This window comes from Aulostomus chinensis, chromosome 22 (assembly GCF_037954235.1).
Source record: "Aulostomus chinensis isolate RoL2024-O1b breed Wild chromosome 22, RoL_Achi_v1.0, whole genome shotgun sequence".
In the NCBI taxonomy this organism is placed as follows: domain Eukaryota; kingdom Metazoa; phylum Chordata; class Actinopteri; order Syngnathiformes; family Aulostomidae; genus Aulostomus; species Aulostomus chinensis.
This window is the reverse complement of record NC_141341.1, coordinates 13,191,494-13,213,351: the sequence shown is the minus strand read 5'-3', so window position 1 is coordinate 13,213,351 and position 21,858 is coordinate 13,191,494. Positions and strand designations below refer to the sequence as shown.

General features: G+C 44.0%; 1 protein-coding gene across 2 annotated transcripts; it reads right to left on the bottom strand.

Moving 5' to 3' along the window:
- Positions 1–668: 668 nt before the first annotated feature.
- hycc1 (hyccin PI4KA lipid kinase complex subunit 1) lies at positions 669–21,626 on the bottom strand. 2 transcript variants are annotated; one of them, XM_086193708.1, is made up of 13 exons: positions 21,452–21,626; positions 13,036–13,117; positions 12,036–12,137; positions 11,732–11,911; positions 10,907–10,987; positions 10,710–10,825; positions 9,830–9,925; positions 9,189–9,305; positions 8,983–9,070; positions 7,165–7,327; positions 5,668–5,940; positions 5,597–5,632; positions 669–3,817 (listed from the first exon to the last, which is right to left on the bottom strand). In XM_086193708.1, exons 2-13 carry the CDS (start codon positions 13,084–13,086, stop codon positions 3,300–3,302), a joined length of 1,821 nt encoding a protein of 606 aa, XP_086049834.1. In that variant the 5' UTR covers positions 13,087–13,117; positions 21,452–21,626; the 3' UTR covers positions 669–3,299. The 2 variants fall into 2 exon arrangements, with proteins under 2 accessions (XP_086049834.1, XP_086049833.1); XM_086193707.1 differs by lacking the exons at positions 5,597–5,632; positions 5,668–5,940.
- Between the last annotated feature and the right edge of the window lie 232 nt (positions 21,627–21,858).

The window sequence follows — 21,858 nt, the reverse complement described above, 5'->3', positions numbered from 1 at the left end:
CCTGACATGCTTAGGTGAGTGTCGCCATCTGGCGGACACATTGTGTAACTGCGAGTTAGTTTGACCCGCTGGAGTTAAATTTCACCTGTATTGACTCCACAAGTTTTAAATATAGTTTAAAACATGGGATAGCTGGAACGGACCCTCACCCACCTCTTAAATTATTACATACTGTTTGAGGGAAGAAGCCCATAGTTTTGATAATTTGTTGCAATTTTGTTTTATGAAAACTTGACATGATATATTTCGTCAGGAATATTACATTGTACCACAAAATGTATGAGGGCAGCTCACCAACCAGGCAAAGTAGGCTGATGTCAGACTTCCAGGATCTGGAATCTTGATTTCCACATTTATGTACTTTCCTCTGAATCTGAACTGGGGCCCTGTACATGACACTGACTCTTAATTTGACACCGAAGTACAGATTCCTGCTAATGTTACATACAAGTGAAAACCTGTGAGCCGCAATCCATGTCTGGCTTTGAATACATTACTTTTTATGCAAAACATCAAAATTGTGCCACACATTTGAATCAATGAATTAAAAATCAACTTTTTTAAGGGGTGCGCTTGGATGTTCATCGTGGTCCTGATAGAATATGTAATATTATAATTGGTTGGGTTTTTTTTTAATAGTGAAGAGAGAAAAATCAAGTAAACGAGCGAAGAATAGAAAGACTTTATTCCCAGAAGTTGTAGCAGTGAGTTACGCATGTTCAGACATAAAAAGGCCAATAGAAACCAACCTTAGTACAACAGTATGATGTACAAAAAGAGCATTCACATTCTGTAGACCCACATACAGAAACATGATGATTGTTATTGTACCACCAGCTATGGACACTCGACAGCGCTAGTACACAGATGACAAAATACACTTTTGCTTTAAGGAGGGGCGAGGGCTAGCATTAATGCTTTGAATGTCAAATGGAGCAGATGGGTGGAGTTTTATTCCTTTTTGGGTACAAGAGCATACCGTCATGTCCTGTAGTATGATGATGACGATGATGATGATGATGATGATGATGACGATGTGGTAAACAACAACAACAACAACAACAACAACGAGGGAAACGACACATCGCCAGAATACTACAACAGCTGGAATGGTGGGTGAATCCAAAAGTAAACCGGACACTACCTTGTTGACCCTCACGTTCTCACTGCAGAACACTAAGGAACAGCTTCAGTTTTGGTCGAGCTTTCGGAGGCCAATTATGAGAATCGCTCTCTCACAGGAAAACACCACAGTTGAGAGTCAAACCTCTCTTGTTCATAAGAAAATACCAAAGCTGATAACAACTCATTTTCTCCTTCAAGTGCAAAATTTTAAATCATATACACTCATTGTCTCCCAAAAATCAAAACCTTCTCAACATTTGTCAGTAGGAGGCTTTAATTTTGCCAAATACACAGCAATTCAGAAAGGTGCGAAAGGGAAGCGAGGGAAGAACACAAATATTGCTTCTCCATCATGACAATACTGTGCGATTGTAAACAAAGAACTTCTACTTGCTGATTTTTTTTTTTTTTGATTTTTGAAGGAACACGCCAACTTTTTTGGAATAGCTTTTATATGTCATCCACTCCAGAACCAGACAAGATACACTCCCTTCTCTCCTCTGTGTGTGTGTGTGTGTGTGTACTCGCACAGTAGGGAGCTGAGACCCTCAGAGACCAGCTGAACACAAGTTAGCTTAGCACAATAAATGGTAGTGAATGGAAAGTGTTAGCATACAAATAGAATTCAAAAAATTCTTTCCCTGCATTAATATAATTAGGTTTGTGCTGATTAAAAAAAAAAAGTCCTGTTTTGCTGAGGAAGGATCCTAACTGTGTGAAGTGACCCAGAGATATCTCCTTGGCAACCATGGTATAAGAATCAATTTCTCCCGGAGAGTTTCTTCTAGAACTACAGTTACTTATTGCAGGTATGGACAAATTAATAATGACCAAAAGCAGCGTCTCTGATCTATGTGATGATTATGAGTGACCAGGAGGGCGAATGTAAGGAAACATCGTTAGTGACGCCATTTTATTTCTCGTCAGTTACTGACAGCCCTCATCTCATGTTCTACCTCCACCCAAAGCCCTGTTTTTACTGCAAATGAGGCAAAGCAGTTAGGATGCACTTTGTTTCATTTGACGGACCATCGTTCTGTGACCCCATGATGTTTTCCACGTGTTAAAGAAAACAATAGGATGGACTATTTAAACGCATCAGTTGCAATGTTAGAATCAGACGCATAGTTGGAACTACTTTCCTGACTGAGTGGAGTGATTTGATGCAGCACCTCATAAGCCTCATTGTAAGAGCTGATTAAAAAAAAAAGAATACATAGGAGGAACAAGAGGTTTTGGAAGCTGTGTAGGAAAGACTGAGGTCACCACCAGTCGAAGTGCTAAGCTAACTAGCGGTCAGCTAATCTTTTGGGTCTCAGCTCTCCCATGCAGCAGAGCAGAGAAGAGTACCTGTTTTCTTGTCTGGCTTGAGGGAAAGATGCACCATAAGCATAGTTCCCAAAAAGTTGGTGTGTTCCTTGAAGGGAAGAATGCAGATTTTGTTAAGAAACGTAGCTGTAACTTGACAAAAGGAGTGCAGATGAGGGAGTCGGGGTAATCTTCCCATAAGATGTAAAACACTGAAATTTGTATTGCTATGGGAAGGGAGCTATATTCATTTTTTTAAAAAAATGGTATAAACACTTTTTCATAATTAGAAGGATCATACCTTGTTCAGAGATTCAGCAGCCTTTATTCTAAAAATAATTGAACATTCACATTCACACACACACACACACACACACACACACACTCAAAATCATGCCCGCACACAATTAACATCGACACTCTGACAAACCAGGTAAAGGTAAGAATGATGTATGGAAAAGCCATGCAAAGGCAACAAATGCCGATTAAAATATTTTCCAAATACTTTTCCACACAGTTTTTTCATGATTAGTTGTAAGTCTATTCATTTATCACAGGAGGGCAACTTTGTCCAAACAGTAACAGTGCACCTCTTAACCTCAGTGAAGCCAGGAGTCGTATCCTTAACTTCATGTCTTCATCGGGCCCAGCGAGCTCTCAGCCGAGGGAGCCTCTGGTGCTCTGGCTGTCTGACAGGAGCACGGCAGTATGCTGGTTTGCAGCACAGAGAAACAAAAACGCCAAAGTGGAGTGATGACGGAGGAGTGGTTGTGGTCCGTTGTAGTTGGCATGGCTTGGAGTTCCAGGTCACAGGTGCAGGGTCACAGGGTCACGAGGGTTCATGTAGTTTAGAGTCACAAAAGTTTTCAAAGGTCAGAGCCGAGGTGCACGCTGATGCTGGGAGAGCGCTGCGTGTGGTTTGGCCCCGGAAGCAAGTAGCCCATCCCCTCCTCCTGCAGGCTGCATGAATAGCGGCCGGCTTCAGAGGCAGTGTGGTTGCTGGAGGGAGGGGCATTGCCGCTCACCACTTGCTCAAAGGAGCGAGAGAAGACGGCGCTGGCGGTGCGCGTCAGGCTGGTGAGAGCTCCCCCCTTGGGCACCGACTGGCTAGAAGTGAGCGTCAGTCGCTTGACGGACAGCTCCGCGCTCTCGCTGGCGGCCCGGCCTGTTGTTAAAGGGCTGGCGTCTTTGTCCTTGTCCTTGCTGGAGCGCCCACCAAGCCGACACTTCTTCATGGCCTTGGCCCCAAGGTTCAAAGTGGTGACGCTGTTGCTGATCGTTATGGTGGGTGGAGTCATGTCAGGCCCCACCCCTGCTGGCCACACACCTTCATCCACCTCTGAAATATCCATCAGCTCATCCGGGGAACCCAGATCCACTGCGTCTGTGAGACAGACACACAGAAGGAAAGGAGACGAGTTAAATTCCGGCGGACGGTTGCCGTTTCATCTGTCATTCAGACCCAGTACTCAAGAGCTTTTTGGTTCAAAGGCAACAGCTTCATTATGTTAAGTGATCTGTATTGTGATCTGAATGACAGAGGAGCTCTATTACTGTCTCCCAGCAGGTGGCGCCTTCACACATCACTTCAGCTATCAGGAGAAGTTAACCACCTCACATGAGGCAATTTAAGTTCTCTACACCAGTCTGGCACACAGGTTAGCTTAACCAGCAGTGCTGTGAGACAACAGTAAGTGGATTATTGGCAGAGGAGAGCAGGTTTGGTCCCAAAGGCAGAATAGGACAGTCAGTCTACGAGCACAAGCCTAGGAGAGACCACAGAGGGGAAGTGAAGGAAAGCAAGAAAATGCACAAGTACACCCTAATACAAGTGTCTCCTTCTCAATAACTCTAAAAAACACACAAAACATATTGCAAGGTATGCATGCACACCCATGTGAGTGGAAGACACACACTTCTGCTCTGATGCCACCACTGTAACAGAACACCGGTAAACAGCTGGCAGACGCAGATAGGCAGGTCCTGTTAGCATCTCTGATGTTAGATCAAGTCAGAACAGGTTACCAGGTATCAGACTCAGGTCCAAATCGGCTACGTTGACACAGACGCCAATATTAACCCGATTCAGATGATAGTCTAGATAAGCCGCTGCTACGTAAAGAGCATTTTCTAACAACCTCTACCTGAGCAAAGGTTGCTGTTGGGTCTCAGTCACATAATTGCTTTTGCAATTTTCCACCAAGTATAACAGTCAGGCAACTTTATGGTCCATCTTCCCACGGTTGTTACTCACTAACCTCCAAGTTGACATTTTAGCACTGTTACCAAGAAAACACTCCATATATACTAGGGTACAACACGACAAATAGTTTCAGGTCAAAGTCCAGAAGAAGAGTCAGACATAGAATGTAGCTTTAATGTGGGCGTGCCCGTCCAGTCAGACGGACTTTGATCTGTAGCCTGTTGACAGGAATATTCTACAACAAACTCAGGTGATAGTGTCTTATTTAGAATAAAGTCCATGGTCTGATTGTTGCCATCTGTGTAAACGTAGCCAACGCGAGCATCTGTAGCTTCGAAAATACTTAACGACCTGCATATCCCCCTTCAGCTTCAAGCCAACTATCAGAACGTTTCCGGGAGCAACCCAGGGGTGATGTGTCGAGGCGGACCGAGGCGTGCTGTAAGAGAGCCGGAAACTTATGGATTCCGCTGGGAACAGTCAGAACGCTTGAGAACAAACTTGTAGCGTGAATCATATCTGGGCTTTAGTGTCAAGCTGCTTTAGATTAACTTTTACTGGTTACAAGAGAGCAAAAGGGTTTTGTAGTTCATGCAGAAATCCCATTTATTGCACAACGATCACTCCTTAAACTGATATTTCTGCATCCACTTTATGTTCAAAATTTTCATATCAGTTTCATTAAGAGATTAAGCCAAGCACGTTCGTTTATTAGGCAGTTGTGTCAGGTTATTCATCTATTAGATTGTAAACAATTAACCAGATTTTTGGGACTTTCACCATCATGAGGAAGCTTGAGCCACAAAGGAGAGAGTAAATGACTGAGTGACGTTGGACAGACAGATGTGAGGAATAGTGCAATTAGGCGTAGAAAGGGGGTGGAGCCCAGCATAAATAAAAGGTAAATTGGGGGGGGAGTCATCATGCAGCTTTTCAGACCACGCCCCCACACACAGTTACCTAGGTTACCCCAGGAGTGGGGCAGGGGGAAGGAGGGGTTGGACCTTAGTACTGGTTCCTCCCTATGGAGGCTGATCCAGAACCCTCATTCTCCACCAGTCGCCTCACAGACTTCTGCCTCCTGACCTCCTGACCCCGCGTGCTGGAGTCATGACCTCGGGAGTCCAGGCTGACCTCGGGGGTGGCTCCCAGAATTTCACCATCAGACTGAGCGCGGCCGTCAGGGCGTGGCCGCAGGGAGTCTCCGTTGGGCATTCGTTCGCCGCTCACCCCTGTCACACTGATCTCGGGGATGGCCACGCCCCCCAGCGCGGCCTCACTGTCTACACTCACCTCCTGGGACTCTGGTGGTGGGAGGAGGGAGGGTAGTGGGACAATACATAGACATGTAAACGCACACAGATGGGACAGACGGACATATCATGCACACGCACGTGGAAAAACAAAAAGACGGCCATGTGCACAGACACACACGACCACAATAACACAAGACACACAGAGGTAATTAATGTAATGGCAGAAAAAATAAAAAGACAGAAATCATAGTGATCAGAACACAACACATGGTCAAAGTAAAAGCTACATGGAGACGAATATGAACACAGTTTTTGAATGGAACATTTCACTCTCGGTCTCCCCTACACAATCATCAGTTCTATCATGGTTCTGCCCCTCGTCTGCTCAAAATGAAGCTCTGATAAGAACCCACGAGCAGGATCGGGGACATGAAAAGGGGTGTTAGCCTTCAGGTAACAGTTATTTACCTGCCTTTTTTGTGTTTGAGAAAAATACAGCACCTCTGTTCTGCATCTGCAGATTTTTACTACCTACAAACACTCATCTAACATTTTCACTACCCAAACTAGACAACACACTGCCCCTCATCTGCATTGTATGAAAACAATCCTGTCCTCCATAAAGCCTCTGTGTCTGCTAACTTTCCTCTGCCTCCTCACATTTTGTGAATGCTGATCAGACTCTTCGCTGCCACCCAGCAGATCACACACAAGTCATGGTTTGAAGCGAGAAGATTCGACATTCGCCTGACCAGCAAGATGAGGGCGACCTATGAGTGTAGAAGCCGATGAGTGATGACGGCACGTGTTCACAATGACTGCAGGACAGTGAGAATGATGGGGGTGAATGAGCAATGGTGAGATCTAAGCATCTGTCTCTCTCTCCTTTGTGAGGTGTGCGACGGTGCGTTTCAGTGCGTTGATCTTCATCCCTAAATCGAAGCCAAGTAAAATCTGGTCAACTGGACGTAAGTTTATCTTGAAGACGTTTCACCTCTCATCCAAGAGGCTTCTTCAGTTCTAGTGAAGAGTGTGGAAACTCCAGCTTATAAACCTACGTGGGAGGTTTATAAGCTGGAGGTTTATAAGCTGGAGTTTCCACACTCTTCACTAGAACTGAAGAAGCCTCTCGGATGAGAGGTGAAACGTCTTCAAGATAAACTTACGTCCAGTTGACCAGATTTTACTTCGCTTCGATCTACGATGACCTGGATGAATGAGAACCTACACAGACATCTTCATCCCTACATTCTCCCTGCAAACGTGTCTCACCGTGTCTCTTCCAGCGGTGTCCCCTGATAGAGAGGGAGGTGACAGCATTGCGGGAGATCCTGGAGGAGGTGGGCGTGATCTCTACCTGGATACTCCGAGCACCCTCCTTGGTGTTGCTCTTCAGCGCTGCGCCGTGAAGAGACGACTTGATGGCATTACCCACCTGAGGGATGGTAGAAACACACACTGACAACCATTTACTTTTGGCAGTGGGTTACTCTTCTGCTGCACTTGGTCCAACCAACCAATGTGGATGCAACAATGATCCCCTGATTTTTTTTCTTCGGTTTGTGCAACAAGTTCTGTTTTTAAAGATCCAAAACTGATGTAAAAATAACTTCTTCCCGTAGACACCGAGGAGGTGAAGCTCTTCTCACTGACATTGCACTCTTTTAAATCCCCCTTTATCACTGGATGGTAGGACACACACTGGTTTTGAATTTTCAAAAAGTGACATTTGCACTTTAAATTACAATCCATCCGAACTAAACACCTAGCAAGACCACAAAATTTCAACAAACTACGATCTCTTCAAGCTGCTAGCAACTACTAAAGAACAGTAACGGCAGTGATTGTAATCATTACAAATATAATTATAGTCCTTATTATTTATATTTCTATTTAATTGTCATATTATTCATATAATATCACTGCTGTTACTTGTTACTATTGTATTCTTATGTTGCTATTCTCCTATTCGTAACAGAAATAATATCAATCATGAATAATACGATACAAATTCAAGACCGTAACAAGATTTTGTAATATTTATCATTATTTTTGTTAATATCATTACTAGAATTATTATACTTAGTATAATAATATGTATTTCATTAATTTATGACCACTAGTACATATCTTCGTACGATGATTATTATTCATTCGTTTAACGACGGGCATGTACTGTAACATGAAGGATTATCGTTGCTGAAAAATCAGATATTTCCATTTTGTCTGACTCTGCATCCGTCGACGGCAGCTGAGTGATCGATACATTCAAAGAGCTGAATCCGACCACTCATGTTTAGTCTGCTTTCAGCTTTGCCCGTTGTGTCAGTAAAACACTCTGTTGTGTAGACCGAGCACAACTGACAAACAGGCTATTGATTCTATAGAACCCTCTTTTCACAAGTCTTTACATGACATCCTCTTCTCTCACTGGAAAGTCTTACAAATTAACAGTTGAGAGTGGAATGTGAGGTACAGGGCATCATAATCACAGCACAACATGCCTTTTGTCTCGCTGGCTGCAACACTTTGGTCTCATGAGCAACGCGTCACCGAGCTATGCTAAGCTAGGAGCCACCTGGTGCATTCCACTGCTCCAAGTACACAATCCAAACAACACACAAGGCAAAAAAAACAAAAAAAAACAAAACAAAACTGTGTGTGTTCATACAATCCCTGCATAATCATGTTCATTTTAAAAACAGATTTTTAACACTTGTCTCATCAGTGTGAATCCAAAAATTGAGTGTTTTGGTTGTTGTGGAAGAATACACCTGGACTTGTGTAGTAATACTGCAGGCTTAGGTTCAATCCTCTACTCCCTCAAGGATTACAGATTAACAGAGCAGAGTGGAAAGCATGTAAATAATCTAGTGGGATTACACTCCGCTTGCCGTCTTACACAAACCGACCAACACAATACAGCATAGTGTGCTGTGTATGAATCAAAACCACAGACGAGCATGTGCGTCCAAGTCACATGCTTGCACAGTGTTCACACTCAGACACACACGCACGCTAACAGGCCCAATAACACACATATTAGAGGGTGATGCTGCCACAGTAGCAGAGAAATGTTACTGCACCCACCAGCAGAGCTTCAGGAAACAATTCCAGCTGGGCCCGATACAGAACATCATCCAGCGCTTTGGATCCCAGTTCTACCTCCCCATTACACCTACACACATGAACACACAGCACATGAATGTTAGTTATTGACCCCAACACTGGCACAGACATGGGGCTCATGTAAACAGAGTGGGTGTGTGCAGGTATGTGTGTGTGTGTGAACTCACAAGGCATAGTGTATCCCTGTGATGAGCTGAACCAGGAACTCTGATGTGACTGTCAGGCGTGTGCTAATACCTTTATAGCGCCGCATTTGTTGCCGTGGGTAACCACATATACACACCCTGGGGAATAATTAATAAAAAATAAAATCAAATAAAAAATATGGAGTGTTTTTATCAGTCAGACAGGGAAAACACACAATTTACTGCAGTTCCATTAAAGCAAATTGCTGCGGTTGCTGCATGCACTCTACAAAGCAACATCCTGTTTCAATATTTATCAATACATTTTTGCATAAACTATACATAGTTCATGATTTTCAAGCAGGCTACAGTTTTGGCGACAGCCAACACACAGGAGGAAATCAAATCTACTGATTTCTCTTTAGCTGTGTGGTTATCTGAGAAATGCTCAGATGCAGTTGGCAGATTATCCACATCACTGAGCTGGGATGTGTGTACGTCGCAGCTATTCACGGACCGCTGCCAGATAGCACCAAGATATCGCTAAAGAGTGTAAGAGGATCAGATGAGTGTGTGTGTGTGTGTGTGTGTGGAAGGAGCCTTTACAAACATTAATCACAGTGCCTTGCAGTTTTAGTACGAGTGACCCGAGTCAATATCATATCTGCTGGTACATGAGTTACCTGGAGCTGAGCTGACAGAGGGACTGGAGGGAGGTGGAGGTCATGTAGCTGAGAGCAGCGTTGTAGCACAGCAACAGGAAGGTCAGCACCTCAAATCTCAACAACACAAACACAACACTTAAAATAGCACGTCTTAATGCCCGACCTCATCGCTACAAGTCATATGAGTTTTCAAGTTCAGCTGCCATACAATAGTTTCAAAACACCGTAAAGAAATAAAATATTTTGTATCGTCATAATTCACGTCCGTTCAGAAATACCAGTTTGTAAAAATGCACCGATTTAGACATTTTTTGTTATTCAATCCTGGCTGAAACTACTGTACATTGCTGCATACACATGGAAACAAGAGTCATCATCTATCAAGGCAGGCTGATGCAGTGTAAGACTATAGTTGCTAGCTAAAGGACTTGCGCTCTTTTTCATGTGACCTCACGGCACAGATCTCTGGACCAGGCTGACAACTCAGACCTTCAGTGGTTTGGTTGCTGATGGCCCCTTTTCCCCATTTATATATCAGTAACCCTAACAAGGACACAACAACTATCAAAACAACAGAGCTGGACAAGTGCCCCCGGCCATCACAGGGGCCAGTGTGCTATGCTACATAATTGAACATGTCAGCAGCTAAACACACCATCACTTTGTACAGTGAGAGCGGTTGGGAGTCACTGTAATAGTTCTCTGCTTAACGTTGCACAGTTCAGTTTCAAAGCAGCAAACCGATTCTCACCATTCTCAGCATTCCTTGGCATGTTTCTATTTCAGGGGTTCACAGGCAGGCAGACTGGCAGCCAACGTGAGTCTTTTTTTTTTTTTTTTTTTAAAACAAGCACAATCTGCCGATACATCACCATCCGCCTCACAGCAAGCCGTTTACCTGTTCTGTGCAGTAAAGTTTTCTCTCTGAAGGTGCGGCCCACTGTACACCACCCTGCTCAAGCCGTGATTGGCTAGAGCTCCTTCCGTTAGGGCCATGGAGCCAATGGTGGAAGGCTGGAGGTGGGGAGATGACATTTTGACTGAACCTTTCTGTCAAAATTAGGAAGATATTGTGCATTTGAGCGTGAGTCTCACCTCGTGGTACACTGAGGGTTTGGAGAGGGAGGGGACGGTGAAAGATAACACTTTGCTCTGTCCATCTTTATCGACTATTTCCTGTAAAAGAGAAAGACAGGAAAAGAAAACGTTTCTGTGGGCGAGGAAAACCAAGGGATTTGTTTCCACCTCTGGAGAGCTTGTGTTTATCTCCTCAAGCACACTCATCTCTGATGTGTGTGTGTGTGTGTGTGTGTGTGTGTGTGTGGACCTCTGGATTCCCTCCATTACCCCACTCAGTCTGTACACACACACCCCAGGGTGTTGGTGTCCTGCGTGCATGTGAATGTCAACTGAATGATGAGGAGTGTGCTGAGTGACAGCTGACCTATTCTTATATTCAGACAGGAAGATAGATGACACTGCCTCTTGCTCATAGATGGAACATCAACAGCCCAAATGGATGAATACTGAATCAACACAAACTTCTCTCTGTGGAAGTTTAAAGGGTGTTTGCAAGGTTCAGGCTGTCCATATTGAGTTTTTCAGAGTTTCATTTCCCATATTTCTAACCCACACTTCCCATCACTCTCCATGCTGAGCTGTCTCTCAAAACAGAAAGACCATAAAGTAAGAAAAAAAAAATGCATGACTCAGTCCTCAGAGGTGTTCAAGTCTACCGCCCACTTGCTATGAAGGACATCTAAGTGCTTATTCCTTATAATGGATTGATAAAACATGAAACAACATTATCAGCTCACTGATAACGAGTCAGACTGTGACATTGATATTCACACACACACACACACACACACACACACACACACACACACACACACAAAACCATCTCTGCTCTCTCCCTACCAGGTTGTAAATGCCCAGCAGCAGGGCCTCGATGCAGCCGGAGGTGTGCGGGTCCCTGGCTGCGCTGACGGACAGAAGGCTCCACAGGAGCTCTGGCAGGAATTGTAGCGTGAAACGCTGCAGCTGTGGCTCACCGCTCCGGTAAAACTCAAACAGTTGGTGACAGACTGGCTCCAGCAGCTGAGGACCGACACACAACCCACACAACAGAAGCGCACATGGGGATGTTACAACATGACAGCGTTGGTTACAGGTATTATATGATCAGTAGCCTTTATAGAAAAATACTTGTGTGGGTACGTACGTCACTGTAGTTCTCTCGGATGACCTTATAGAGAGCAGGGACCAGGGACCCTTTCTCTTTCAGCGAGGCGGCATAGGTGGACACGGCACTGTCAGGGAGGGTCTGAAACACACGAAAGGTTAAAATTTGTATATACTTGTGACTAAAAAAAAAAAAAAAAAAAAGTGTTTCAAGTTTTGTTTCTTGGATTTTTTTAAACTTCTCTGTGAAGAAACAAAGAGCCTTCCAGCAAAGGAGGTAAAGCAGCTAAAATCAGACTGATGGTGTTCTCCTTTCCGGCCCTATGGAAGCCATTTGGGTCCACCACCTCCTCAGCTGAATTCCTCATGCTGTAACTATGCACTACAATGAGGGTTTTTTTTTGTTGTTGTTGTTGTTGCTTTAATTACATCTGGTTTAATCAGAGTTACAAAGTGCTCGCTGCTTTGTCTCTGCTTCACGGAGCACTGGGTCCAGATCACCCAGTACCTCACACCAAAATAACCCCCTTCAGGTAATAATTGTTATTGCGACAAAGTCTTTTGTGTCAGTTTGTATTAAAAAAAAAAAAAAGACCATTTTTGTTTAAAAAAAAAAAGTTGATTTTGTAATAGAAAAAAAAAGTGCTTACTGACTAAATTTGAGTATCCTGCTATCATGTTTCTGATATATCAAATTTCAAATGATGTCCCCTTAATAATTATGAAAGACATCACAACTGCCAGCTTTTTTTAATGGTGGATACATCTTTAATCTTGGAAATCAAGACGGTTGCAGCATGTGAGGCTGACCCTTACAGTGCTGAAGATAACCTGTCAGTCACATTACTCTGGTTATATTCAGAGAACAGACCGGTCCTCTAGTGTTAATGCAGAAATCTCACCCCTTCCTTTGCTTTAGCACCAGATGCGGATCAGTTAATACTCATGAGTGTGTGCTGAGCTACTGAGAAGAACAGAGTGTGTGTGAGGCATTCATATTGCCTTTTGCGCGCACACACACACATGCGTGCGCTCGGTACCTTAAATTCTGACAGCCATTCCTCCACCACTCCTTGGTCCATAGCCAACATGTTCCCTCATCTGAAGTGGAGTCACCTCTACCTAGAGAGAAAAACAAAAGACACGTTGTGCAAAATTGTTGACATGTGGCTAATATACAGCACATTTGCGCAAACACCACACACACACACACGTTTCCAAAGTCTGACCCTAACATTTAATGATGTACTTTATGAGGATTTCCTTTTCCACATCCCAAGGGAGGCAAGTGTGAGGAAGACAAATGAGCTGCTTGAAAAAAGGCTCCGTCCTCATTTGTCAGATCCTGTTATTTGCCGTCTTGCTAACATCCATTTCAAAACAGCAAACATTGCAGTGACAAGGGTGAGTAGTGAATGCACACGCTTCAGGCAACATATGCTGGCTACAGAAAAAGCTCAAGTCTCTCCTTTCCCTGTTCCTTCCCCTCCAGACACACTGCATCAAGTACCTAACCTGTGCTCAACTCCGGCTCGCAAATCGAAAGTCACCCACGCACAGAGAAGCCTGGCTAGCTTCAGAGTGGATGATGAAAAACACTGTGGCACGGCAGAACTGCACCAATTAATAACCAGGCTGTGCAGGAGAGAAGTCTTTAGAGAGAGATGAGAAACAGACTCTTACCTGCTTTGGCTCCCAGTTAGTTACTTGTGGTGCTCTGCTCCCTTCACCATAGCTTCCTACCCACAGTTATTCTTTCTTCCCCACACCATCAACAACAACACTGTCTGCATCCTAACTTCTCTCTTATGCTTTTCCAGGCATTGAACCTGCAGCGTGCAGCTCCAACGTCACTTCCAGCCCTCTCTGATCTTAGTTCTTCCCGTTTCTGTGTAAACGAGTAACTGTTAGTTTCTCTGCAGTCCAGCAATCACAGCTGCAGACGGCAGAGCACGCGCAACAAATGCAGGGACGATCGGGAAAGCCATCACTTTGCATGCAGTACAATAATCAATCCATTATCTGTTCAATCTGGCTCCACAAACTATATTAGACATTATTCAAACTGTAACCACACAGCACATACATACACACACACGCGCGCGCGCGCTTTGCATCAAATTTGATCAGTTACCAAAAACAACACTTTCAAATACCTTGTACTGTTGGGGCATGATGTCATCACAAGAAAAAGAGAACAGGTGGTTTATAACAAGATGAGTAAGGACAAAACTATTTGAAGATGGCTTCCAAGAGAGTAGACTGCATTATGTTAGAATTACACAGATTACTGTCTCAGAGCATGAAGGTGTAAACTATTACAATAAATAAAGGTAAGTGATGCTGACAATAACAAAAGGCTGACATGGGTCCTGAGTCTTCAGAAACAGTTGCCATGGGTTACTCATCCCACAGAGAAAACAAAAGCCTTAGTCCTCATCCGACCTTTCCCTTTTTCCAACTGTACTTTTAGATAAAGAGATTCCAACCCGTGATGATGTGTAGAAGCTTCTGTTACTGTGGGATGGAAAGGGAATTCTGAACTGTGGAATCGTTTGCATGTCGTTCTGACGAGGTTTACGGGAATGTAACTGTTCGGCTAGCAGCAGCGGGATTAATATCGTGTGTGTGTGTCTCAGGGAGTGCAGATAAACTGAACGTCCTCTAAACTGGAGTCTGGGGGGGGGGGGGTTATAGAGAGAAGAAATTGCTTTTGTTTCAGTTTAACTCGCAAAAACTGCAATTATGAATAAACCAAATTTTTCAGATAATCTTTTCAGAATAAAATTACCCTGCATGTCTGAGTGCGCATTGTACTAGGTTACTAATCATTCTTGCCTGGTTCAATACGGACACATGCTGATGTGAATCAACTTCATTAAGCCTGATAACTTGCTTACATTGTCTTATACTTAAGAGTTCAACTAAGACTGATAGGATTATCATTAGATTTGCAGGTATCAGGTCATACATCTGCAAGTGTTCGTGTAATGGAGAGTGGGACACTCATGTTTTGCTGTGAGGAAAACTCACTTAGAATGATCTGGATAGGATGTCTTCGATTGTCTCCCATCTAGTTGACGTTAGCATGTGATAAGACAAATGTTTCATCCAATCAATCAGGATTTTAAAAAAAGTGTTTGCACTTTTCTAGACGGTTTTCAAGAACGGCTTCCCAGAAGATTCTTTGTAACACAAACTGCACCAGATGAAGAAAAGTCAGGGATGTACAAATGACCACACAAAGCAATCACAATCAACAGATTAAATGCAAATTAAACTGATTTGCACAATCAAAGTCCCTTTGCGCTAATAGGTCTTTTAAAACCATCTCTGCAGTTCAACTGTCAGACAGAGACCATCTCTTCCTAGGGAGGCATCATCTCCATACATCTGATGAATCATCTTTTCTCCAGTAGGAGCCCGTTTTCATCGGGGCTGTGCGTCGTGGCTGAGCTCCATGCTCTCAAACTACAAGCGCAAGGCTAAATTGGCCATTGCATGCGGACATGAAGTCCATGTTTGGTATGTCTCATACCAGAGGCTGATGAAAAGAGCAAGAGTGGAGAAGTCCTTCTATGTGCACGCTTGTCATGCAGAAACATCCTCAGACATGGGCTGCTGAATGGTGACAGAAATCAACTCTTCCTCTGTGACACACGCCCACGCCGTCTAAAAAGTACTCAAGCTCACCAAGGCCAACAGTGAAAGCTAATATTTCAACAATAATCCACAGATGCTCCCTCTGCTCAACATTGTGTTCTCTCTCTCCCTAACCAAAGCATCCTCATTTATTATGTGTCTTTCACACATCAAATGGTATTAGATATTATTTTGGTGCTTTGTCCCTCCATGGCGGCCAGGTGTCTATTTCTGGCCAGAAATGACAAAGAGGGGAGGGGAAAGCAAGTGACTCATGAAATGGGGAAGGATTATAAAGCCGAACAGCCTCCATTTGGAGAAATTAGTCCTTTGTGGCAATCTGCTGTTCTGTTCTTTCACGCTAGTGGAGACAACAAGGAGGACAGCAGTATCCAAAACCAGCATGTTCGCTCTAATTGCAGGCTCGCTGACAAAATAAGGGAAGGCTGTGATGATGAGATGAGAGTGGCTGAGTCAGTCTTGCAAGAGGACATTTCTCCTCCCACGGAGTTGTTTTTAAGTCATTACCCGTCTGTGCCACCTCTGTCTGGGGTATCATCTGCATCATCTGTAAGCTGAGAAACTCACCGGCGATGCTGCCGATTCAGTTATTACTGAAGTGTCATCAGAAGTGGCGACAGAGTAATCTCAGGGCACTTTTGCAACATTGGTCTGTGTGACTAGAGCAAATTAAATTAAAAGTGATTTGCATCGGTAATTTTTTCCTGGTTTCACGGTGCACAAGTTACAGCTGAGCAAACGAATAAAACTACATTTGCTCAGAAGCAGAGCTGGAAATGTGCTCGCTGAAGTCTAAATGAGTGGTCAAACAATTTGGCAGAGGAAAATATAAACTCTTCAGCCCAGATGTCTAGATTCTAGAAACATCAGATTCCAGCAGGAGTCCACGTCGGTCCTCTTCCTGTCCTGTTGTCTGTCATTTCGTTTACATCTGAACAGATGTAGACAGCCCATAATCCTCTGCATTTCTGTTCGTTTCCTGCGACTGAGTTGAATCAGGGTCAGATTGCGCCGTCACTGCCATCAAACTGCTCAAGTATTTATTTAGAAACAGGCTGAGGTCACTTGGGAGTAGTGGCTGACACTACAGTATGATTGCTTTCCCAAACCGGACGGCACCGGGGTTCGATCAAAACAGGCTTATGACACACTGCCCTCATGCATTCCATAGTGAGTCACATTCACCATTTATTATTTTGTTCCAGTAGTTCGTGAGAAACTATCCGTAGGGCTGCAACAGTTACTTACAATACTGATTTTAAAAAGGCAACCCCAAAGGGGAAGAATTTAACCGCTGGAGTTGTGAAGCATGGATATAAAGAGGTGTGACAGCCATCAACAAGGTACATCGTGAACCAGTATTTACAGACGGAGATTCAACATTTCTAGAAACCCTAATATACAACACATCTGATACCCTATATTTTGCATATCCATGCAAACAAAGAACTACCAAACGTTAAGTTCTTCTCCCTCGTCTTTTGCTCGAAGTGAGTTCTCAACGCAGTAGGATTTACAAGACCATGGACCAGTGGACGCATCTCTGCCACTGTATGCATCACATCTCCCTGTAGCACATGTATTGATCAAGGTTGTGGGAGACTGAGAAATTCCACCTCAACGCAAGCAGAAGCAGGTATATAGAAGTAGATGAGTCACAGTTTCCATCTACGGAACTCTCGTGTTATGAAAACAAATTCAAGTCGCACAAACTCCATTTTTTTGGGGGGGGGTTTTGCCTCCATTGTGTTGCATGGACGTGACACAGACAATGCGTTTGTTTTGTTCCACCCCCCTCCTCCAAAAAAAGGCAGTTAAAGCCTTTACTTTTCATTCATGTCAGAAAACACTGACTGACAACAAGAGTACAAACCCTAAAATACATCACTGGAACTGATTACCGACACCTTTTTTTTTTTTTTTTTAACAATTAAGCTACACACATAGCAACTGTGAATTCTGTAAAATCAGAAACTGTAAAACAAAAAGCACATCAGGCCCCAAGAGGCTCTACTGATGGCAGGCCAAGTGGAGGAAAACAGAACATTAAGTACCTCGGGAGAGAACACCAAAGAGCAATTATGTTATTAGGAAGATGTAGCCCTCCGTGTTAGTCTGCTGTACGTGTTGCAATACGTCAAAACGGACTCGCCGATCACGACAGAAAGCAATGCAAGCGAGAGAGTGTGCAATAACTAGTGCAAATAATGAACCAGCAACCAGCGAGATGCTTCTGTGCAGCTCAACCGTGGTGACCACTGTACGCAAATGCAAAACACACACATGAATAAGGAATAAGCAGTGTTAAAGCTAAGTGGCTGCACAGGCTTAACAGCCACGAGTAACAAGCGACTCCAGTGATAAACAGCTAGATGCCAGATGAACAGCCCCGCTGTGCACTGCAGGCGCATTAATAGAGCCGAGATCAATAGTTAAATGAATTGAGGGAGAGATAATTGGATGTATAGAGAGACGAGGGATAAAAGGAATCTAAGTCAGCCTACTGGGGGCGAAAGGAGTGAGGTCAATACAAGACTTCATGAGGTTTCCATTTCTGATGCCCCTGGCAACCAGCCAGGCTGTGAGAAACGCATGATTAAAAAAAAAAAAAAAAAAAAAGATGCACACACACACAAGATCAAGAAATGAGTCAAAAAGTACTTTATAGTCTTGCTGTGGCTTTGTTATTTTTTTCTTTTTAAACAACTGCAAAGCTCTAGAGGATCCAATGTCTGGCCAAATGAAACAAGAATGTCTCAGTATTGCCAAAGTGTGAGTGTATTCAATGTTTGTTTCGACAAAACCTGTTCCTGTGAGCTAGCTAAACTTGACAGCTCGTCATTCCCTCTGAATTTACACCCCCGCCTGACACATGTGCCCACACACACACACACACACACACACACACACACACACACACGCTTCAATTTCATTCATTCTTAATCCGAAGACTTCATCCGGCACCAACGGCTCTCCTGTAAATTTACATTCCCAATCCTTGTTGTAAGCGTGCTTGCATGTCTTGACAGCCACTGCTTAACAACTGAGCCAAACCCATCAGTCATCACAAGTCCTTGACGTGGACTGACACAAAAACTGCCACCAGTTCTCAGCACTGCCACCAGTTCTCAGCACTGCCACCAGTTCTCAGCACTGCCACCAGTTCTCAGCACTGCCACCAGTTCTACAAAGTGAGTCCTCTATTCTGCCATAGGAAAGTGTGAACCTACCTGTCAGAGAAAGCTTGTGGAGAGAACTATGCTGAGATGAGTCCAAGTGGGAATGAACAACGGGGGACACCGTCAGACACACACACACACACTCACTCCTCCCAGCTGATTACCTCATTTCCTATTACACATATGTCGTTGAACCTTCTCTTTTTTTTTTCCAGGAAATGAGTCGGCCAATAAGAATGAAGGCTTGAATGGAGGGAAAGAAGAAAGAAAGAGGCTGGTTTGGCCAGAGGCACAGCTGCCCAAGCTGCTTTTTCCAGTGATGCAAGCCACACAAGCTACTGTAAAGACTCTTCTAGGCCCTCAACAAATCAGGACTACGAAGAGCTGGAAAACACTTGAAATATCCTCAGGTTTACTCGGCACCATTGAAAACTTGTGATGGACATTCAATTCACAAACCTACAATATCACTGGACTCACCGCACTATCCTGTAGTCTTTTCTGTTCCGTTATTTATTTTCTGTTCTTATTGATCTATTTATGCTGCTGTGTGATGGGTCTAACTAAATCTCATTGTGCAGAAATGTTCAATGACGATAAAGAAACCTTTAACCTTTAAACCATGATGACTGTGGAACCAATGTCAGGAACAGGAACTATAACAATGTCCCTCAACTCAATTTCTCCAAAGTAGGGGAGTTGTAAACAGTCAGCAAACTGGACATGTCGCTGCAAGCTTGTTTCAGCGTCGTGCTATCACAGAACTATTTTGAGGAGGTATGGGGGGTCCAAGTAAAGGAGGAGGCTATGTTGCATAACTGCGGTCATAAAGGGCAAAGGTTCCATTATGGCTGGGGTTCACAATTTCCTATTCATCAGCAGCAATGAGAAAAACTGTGATGATTCAAATTCTATAGCAGTTTTCGAATCTCAAACATTCCTTTGTCTTACATCTTTTATTCCCTTGTTTATTTGGACTCTCTCGGCCTGAGGTTAACCCCGTTACATCACTCCCTCCCACCTCCTCTAGGGTCTTCTTCAATAGCAGGTTGCTCATAGCTTGGGGGGGGGAGGTAGTAACTGTTTCCTCTCTCAAACTCACAAATAGAGAGCAAGAATGCCTGAAGCTAAGTAGACATGAAAACAGAGTTTGTGGTCAGTGTGTGTGTAGTTTTTGCTTCCAAGGGAGATGGAGAAAGACATCTGACGGGGAGGAATCCTCTTATAGAGGCCTACGCTCTCTTCTTCGTTGCCTCTAAGCCGGTGATGCATCTTCAGCCTCCTCTCGACCCCCCCCCCCCGTTCCCTGTCCTCCTTCAGCAAGCAAGTCTAAAGAGACTGATGATTAACAGAACTGGTTTGTGTATTTTTAGTCTATTTCAATGTTCCCTTTCACCCCCCCCCCCCCCCCCCATTCTGTGTATCTCATGTCCAAGAATTTTCAAATAGGTGCAAAGATTTTTCGTGGAGCTGAATGTATGTCTATACATTGCGGAGAAACTATGTCTGTGTAACACATCCACGCTGTGAAAAATTCAGGTTTGACACAATAAAATGTAATAGCAGCTCAAATCGCAAGGATATTTCACGAGACCACAGGCATGGATGACAATCAGTGATGCTGGATGACAGCAGAGGCCACACTCTCTCCCTGCTCAATGCCCTGCCGGGCTTCCCTGTCAAAACGCATTAGGAAACCAGAGACGGTGGATGCTGTTTGTGTGAGTGTGTGTAAGTGTAGTTTAACATGTGTAGTACACACATTCATATCCTAATGACACCACTTTTAACAGGACGCCATCACCTACTCAACAAACCGGTCTCCTGCTCAAAGGCAAGCCTCTCCCACATGACAAACAACCTCAGAAGAACGCCACAGACAGTAACTCATTCAAACAATAAAAAGGGGTCCATCACAATATAGACAAGTGTTTTTCAACTTGAATTACTTTGTACAAGAGGGGAGCAGCTGATACAGAGCAGATACTCGTCCCCCTCATACAGGAAACCCTGAACTGCAAAAGGGGTTGAGGAGGAAAGCTCGATCACATGATTGCCAGGCTTTATCAAACATACCGGTCTGCAATGTTTGTCTTGTGCTGCCAAACTCTCTCTCTCTCTCTCTCTCTCTCTCTCTCTCTCTCTCTCTCTCTCTCTCACACACACACACACACACACACACACACACACACGTTCCCCAAGAAGGTAAAGTCAGGTACAAAGTCTCTCCCGTATATAACCATGGCTACAGCAGCTGCTTAACCTGCTGGATGGTTTTAAAAGCGTTCATATGTATTCTGTTGATGTGTATGACATTTAGTTCATTTTATTTGCTAACCTGCTAGTTTGTCACACTGACACTTCATAACGTTAGCTGGTGTTGATGCGCCGTAAAATTCTGTCACGGGTCACCGGTTGCAAAAACTAGCTCGACCAGACTTCTTGGTAGCCAGTATCAGCCGGATATTCTCCGTAAATACCCTGCCGACACACACTCTGTGTCGGCTTGCTGAATGACTTCGAACTGTCATTACGGTTGCTTTCAGATTAGCTAGTTGGCTAGCTCGGCTAAGGCGCGACACCAACTAAACTGGGCAAGTTACGGTTTACTTACTGGCATGCTATCTGTCACTTTCCTGGAATCGCTGTCCTGTATCGTTCCGCCAAGTCTGGTAACGGGTATCACTTATCCTACTCCATAAATCGCCTCAATAATTCAGCAACATCAGCTCCTTCCATCTTCATTACTTTCTCCACTCAAACCACCTTTAGGTAAAAAGGACTCAAAACCTCAGACAGACAAGCGCTTGAGCCAATGAGAGAAGAGTATATAACCACCATGCCACGCCCTTAAATTCAGTATCCAATCAAATTAGACGTAAGGCCGCACGTTCATAATTTCCATGATCAGCGTAGGTTGTAGACAACAGTCACCGCTCTTTCTTTGACAGCAGTGATCTGTCAAAGATTAGGAACGATTAATTGATCACATTAACAAGAAATTTATTGGCAGAAGTTTCA

Excerpts from the sequence above, each read along its gene's own strand:
- hycc1 (XM_086193708.1), bottom strand. The coding sequence starts at position 13,086 with ATGTTGGCTATGGACCAAGGAGTGGTGGAGGAATGGCTGTCAGAATTT. Across the intron at positions 10,988-11,731 it reads TGCTGGGCATTTACAACCTG|GAAATAGTCGATAAAGATGG; the intron begins GTAGGGAGAGAG and ends TCTCTTTTACAG. Across the intron at positions 5,633-5,667 it reads GAATGAGGGTTCTGGATCAG|CCTCCTTCCCCCTGCCCCAC; the intron begins CCTCCATAGGGA and ends TAAGGTCCAACC.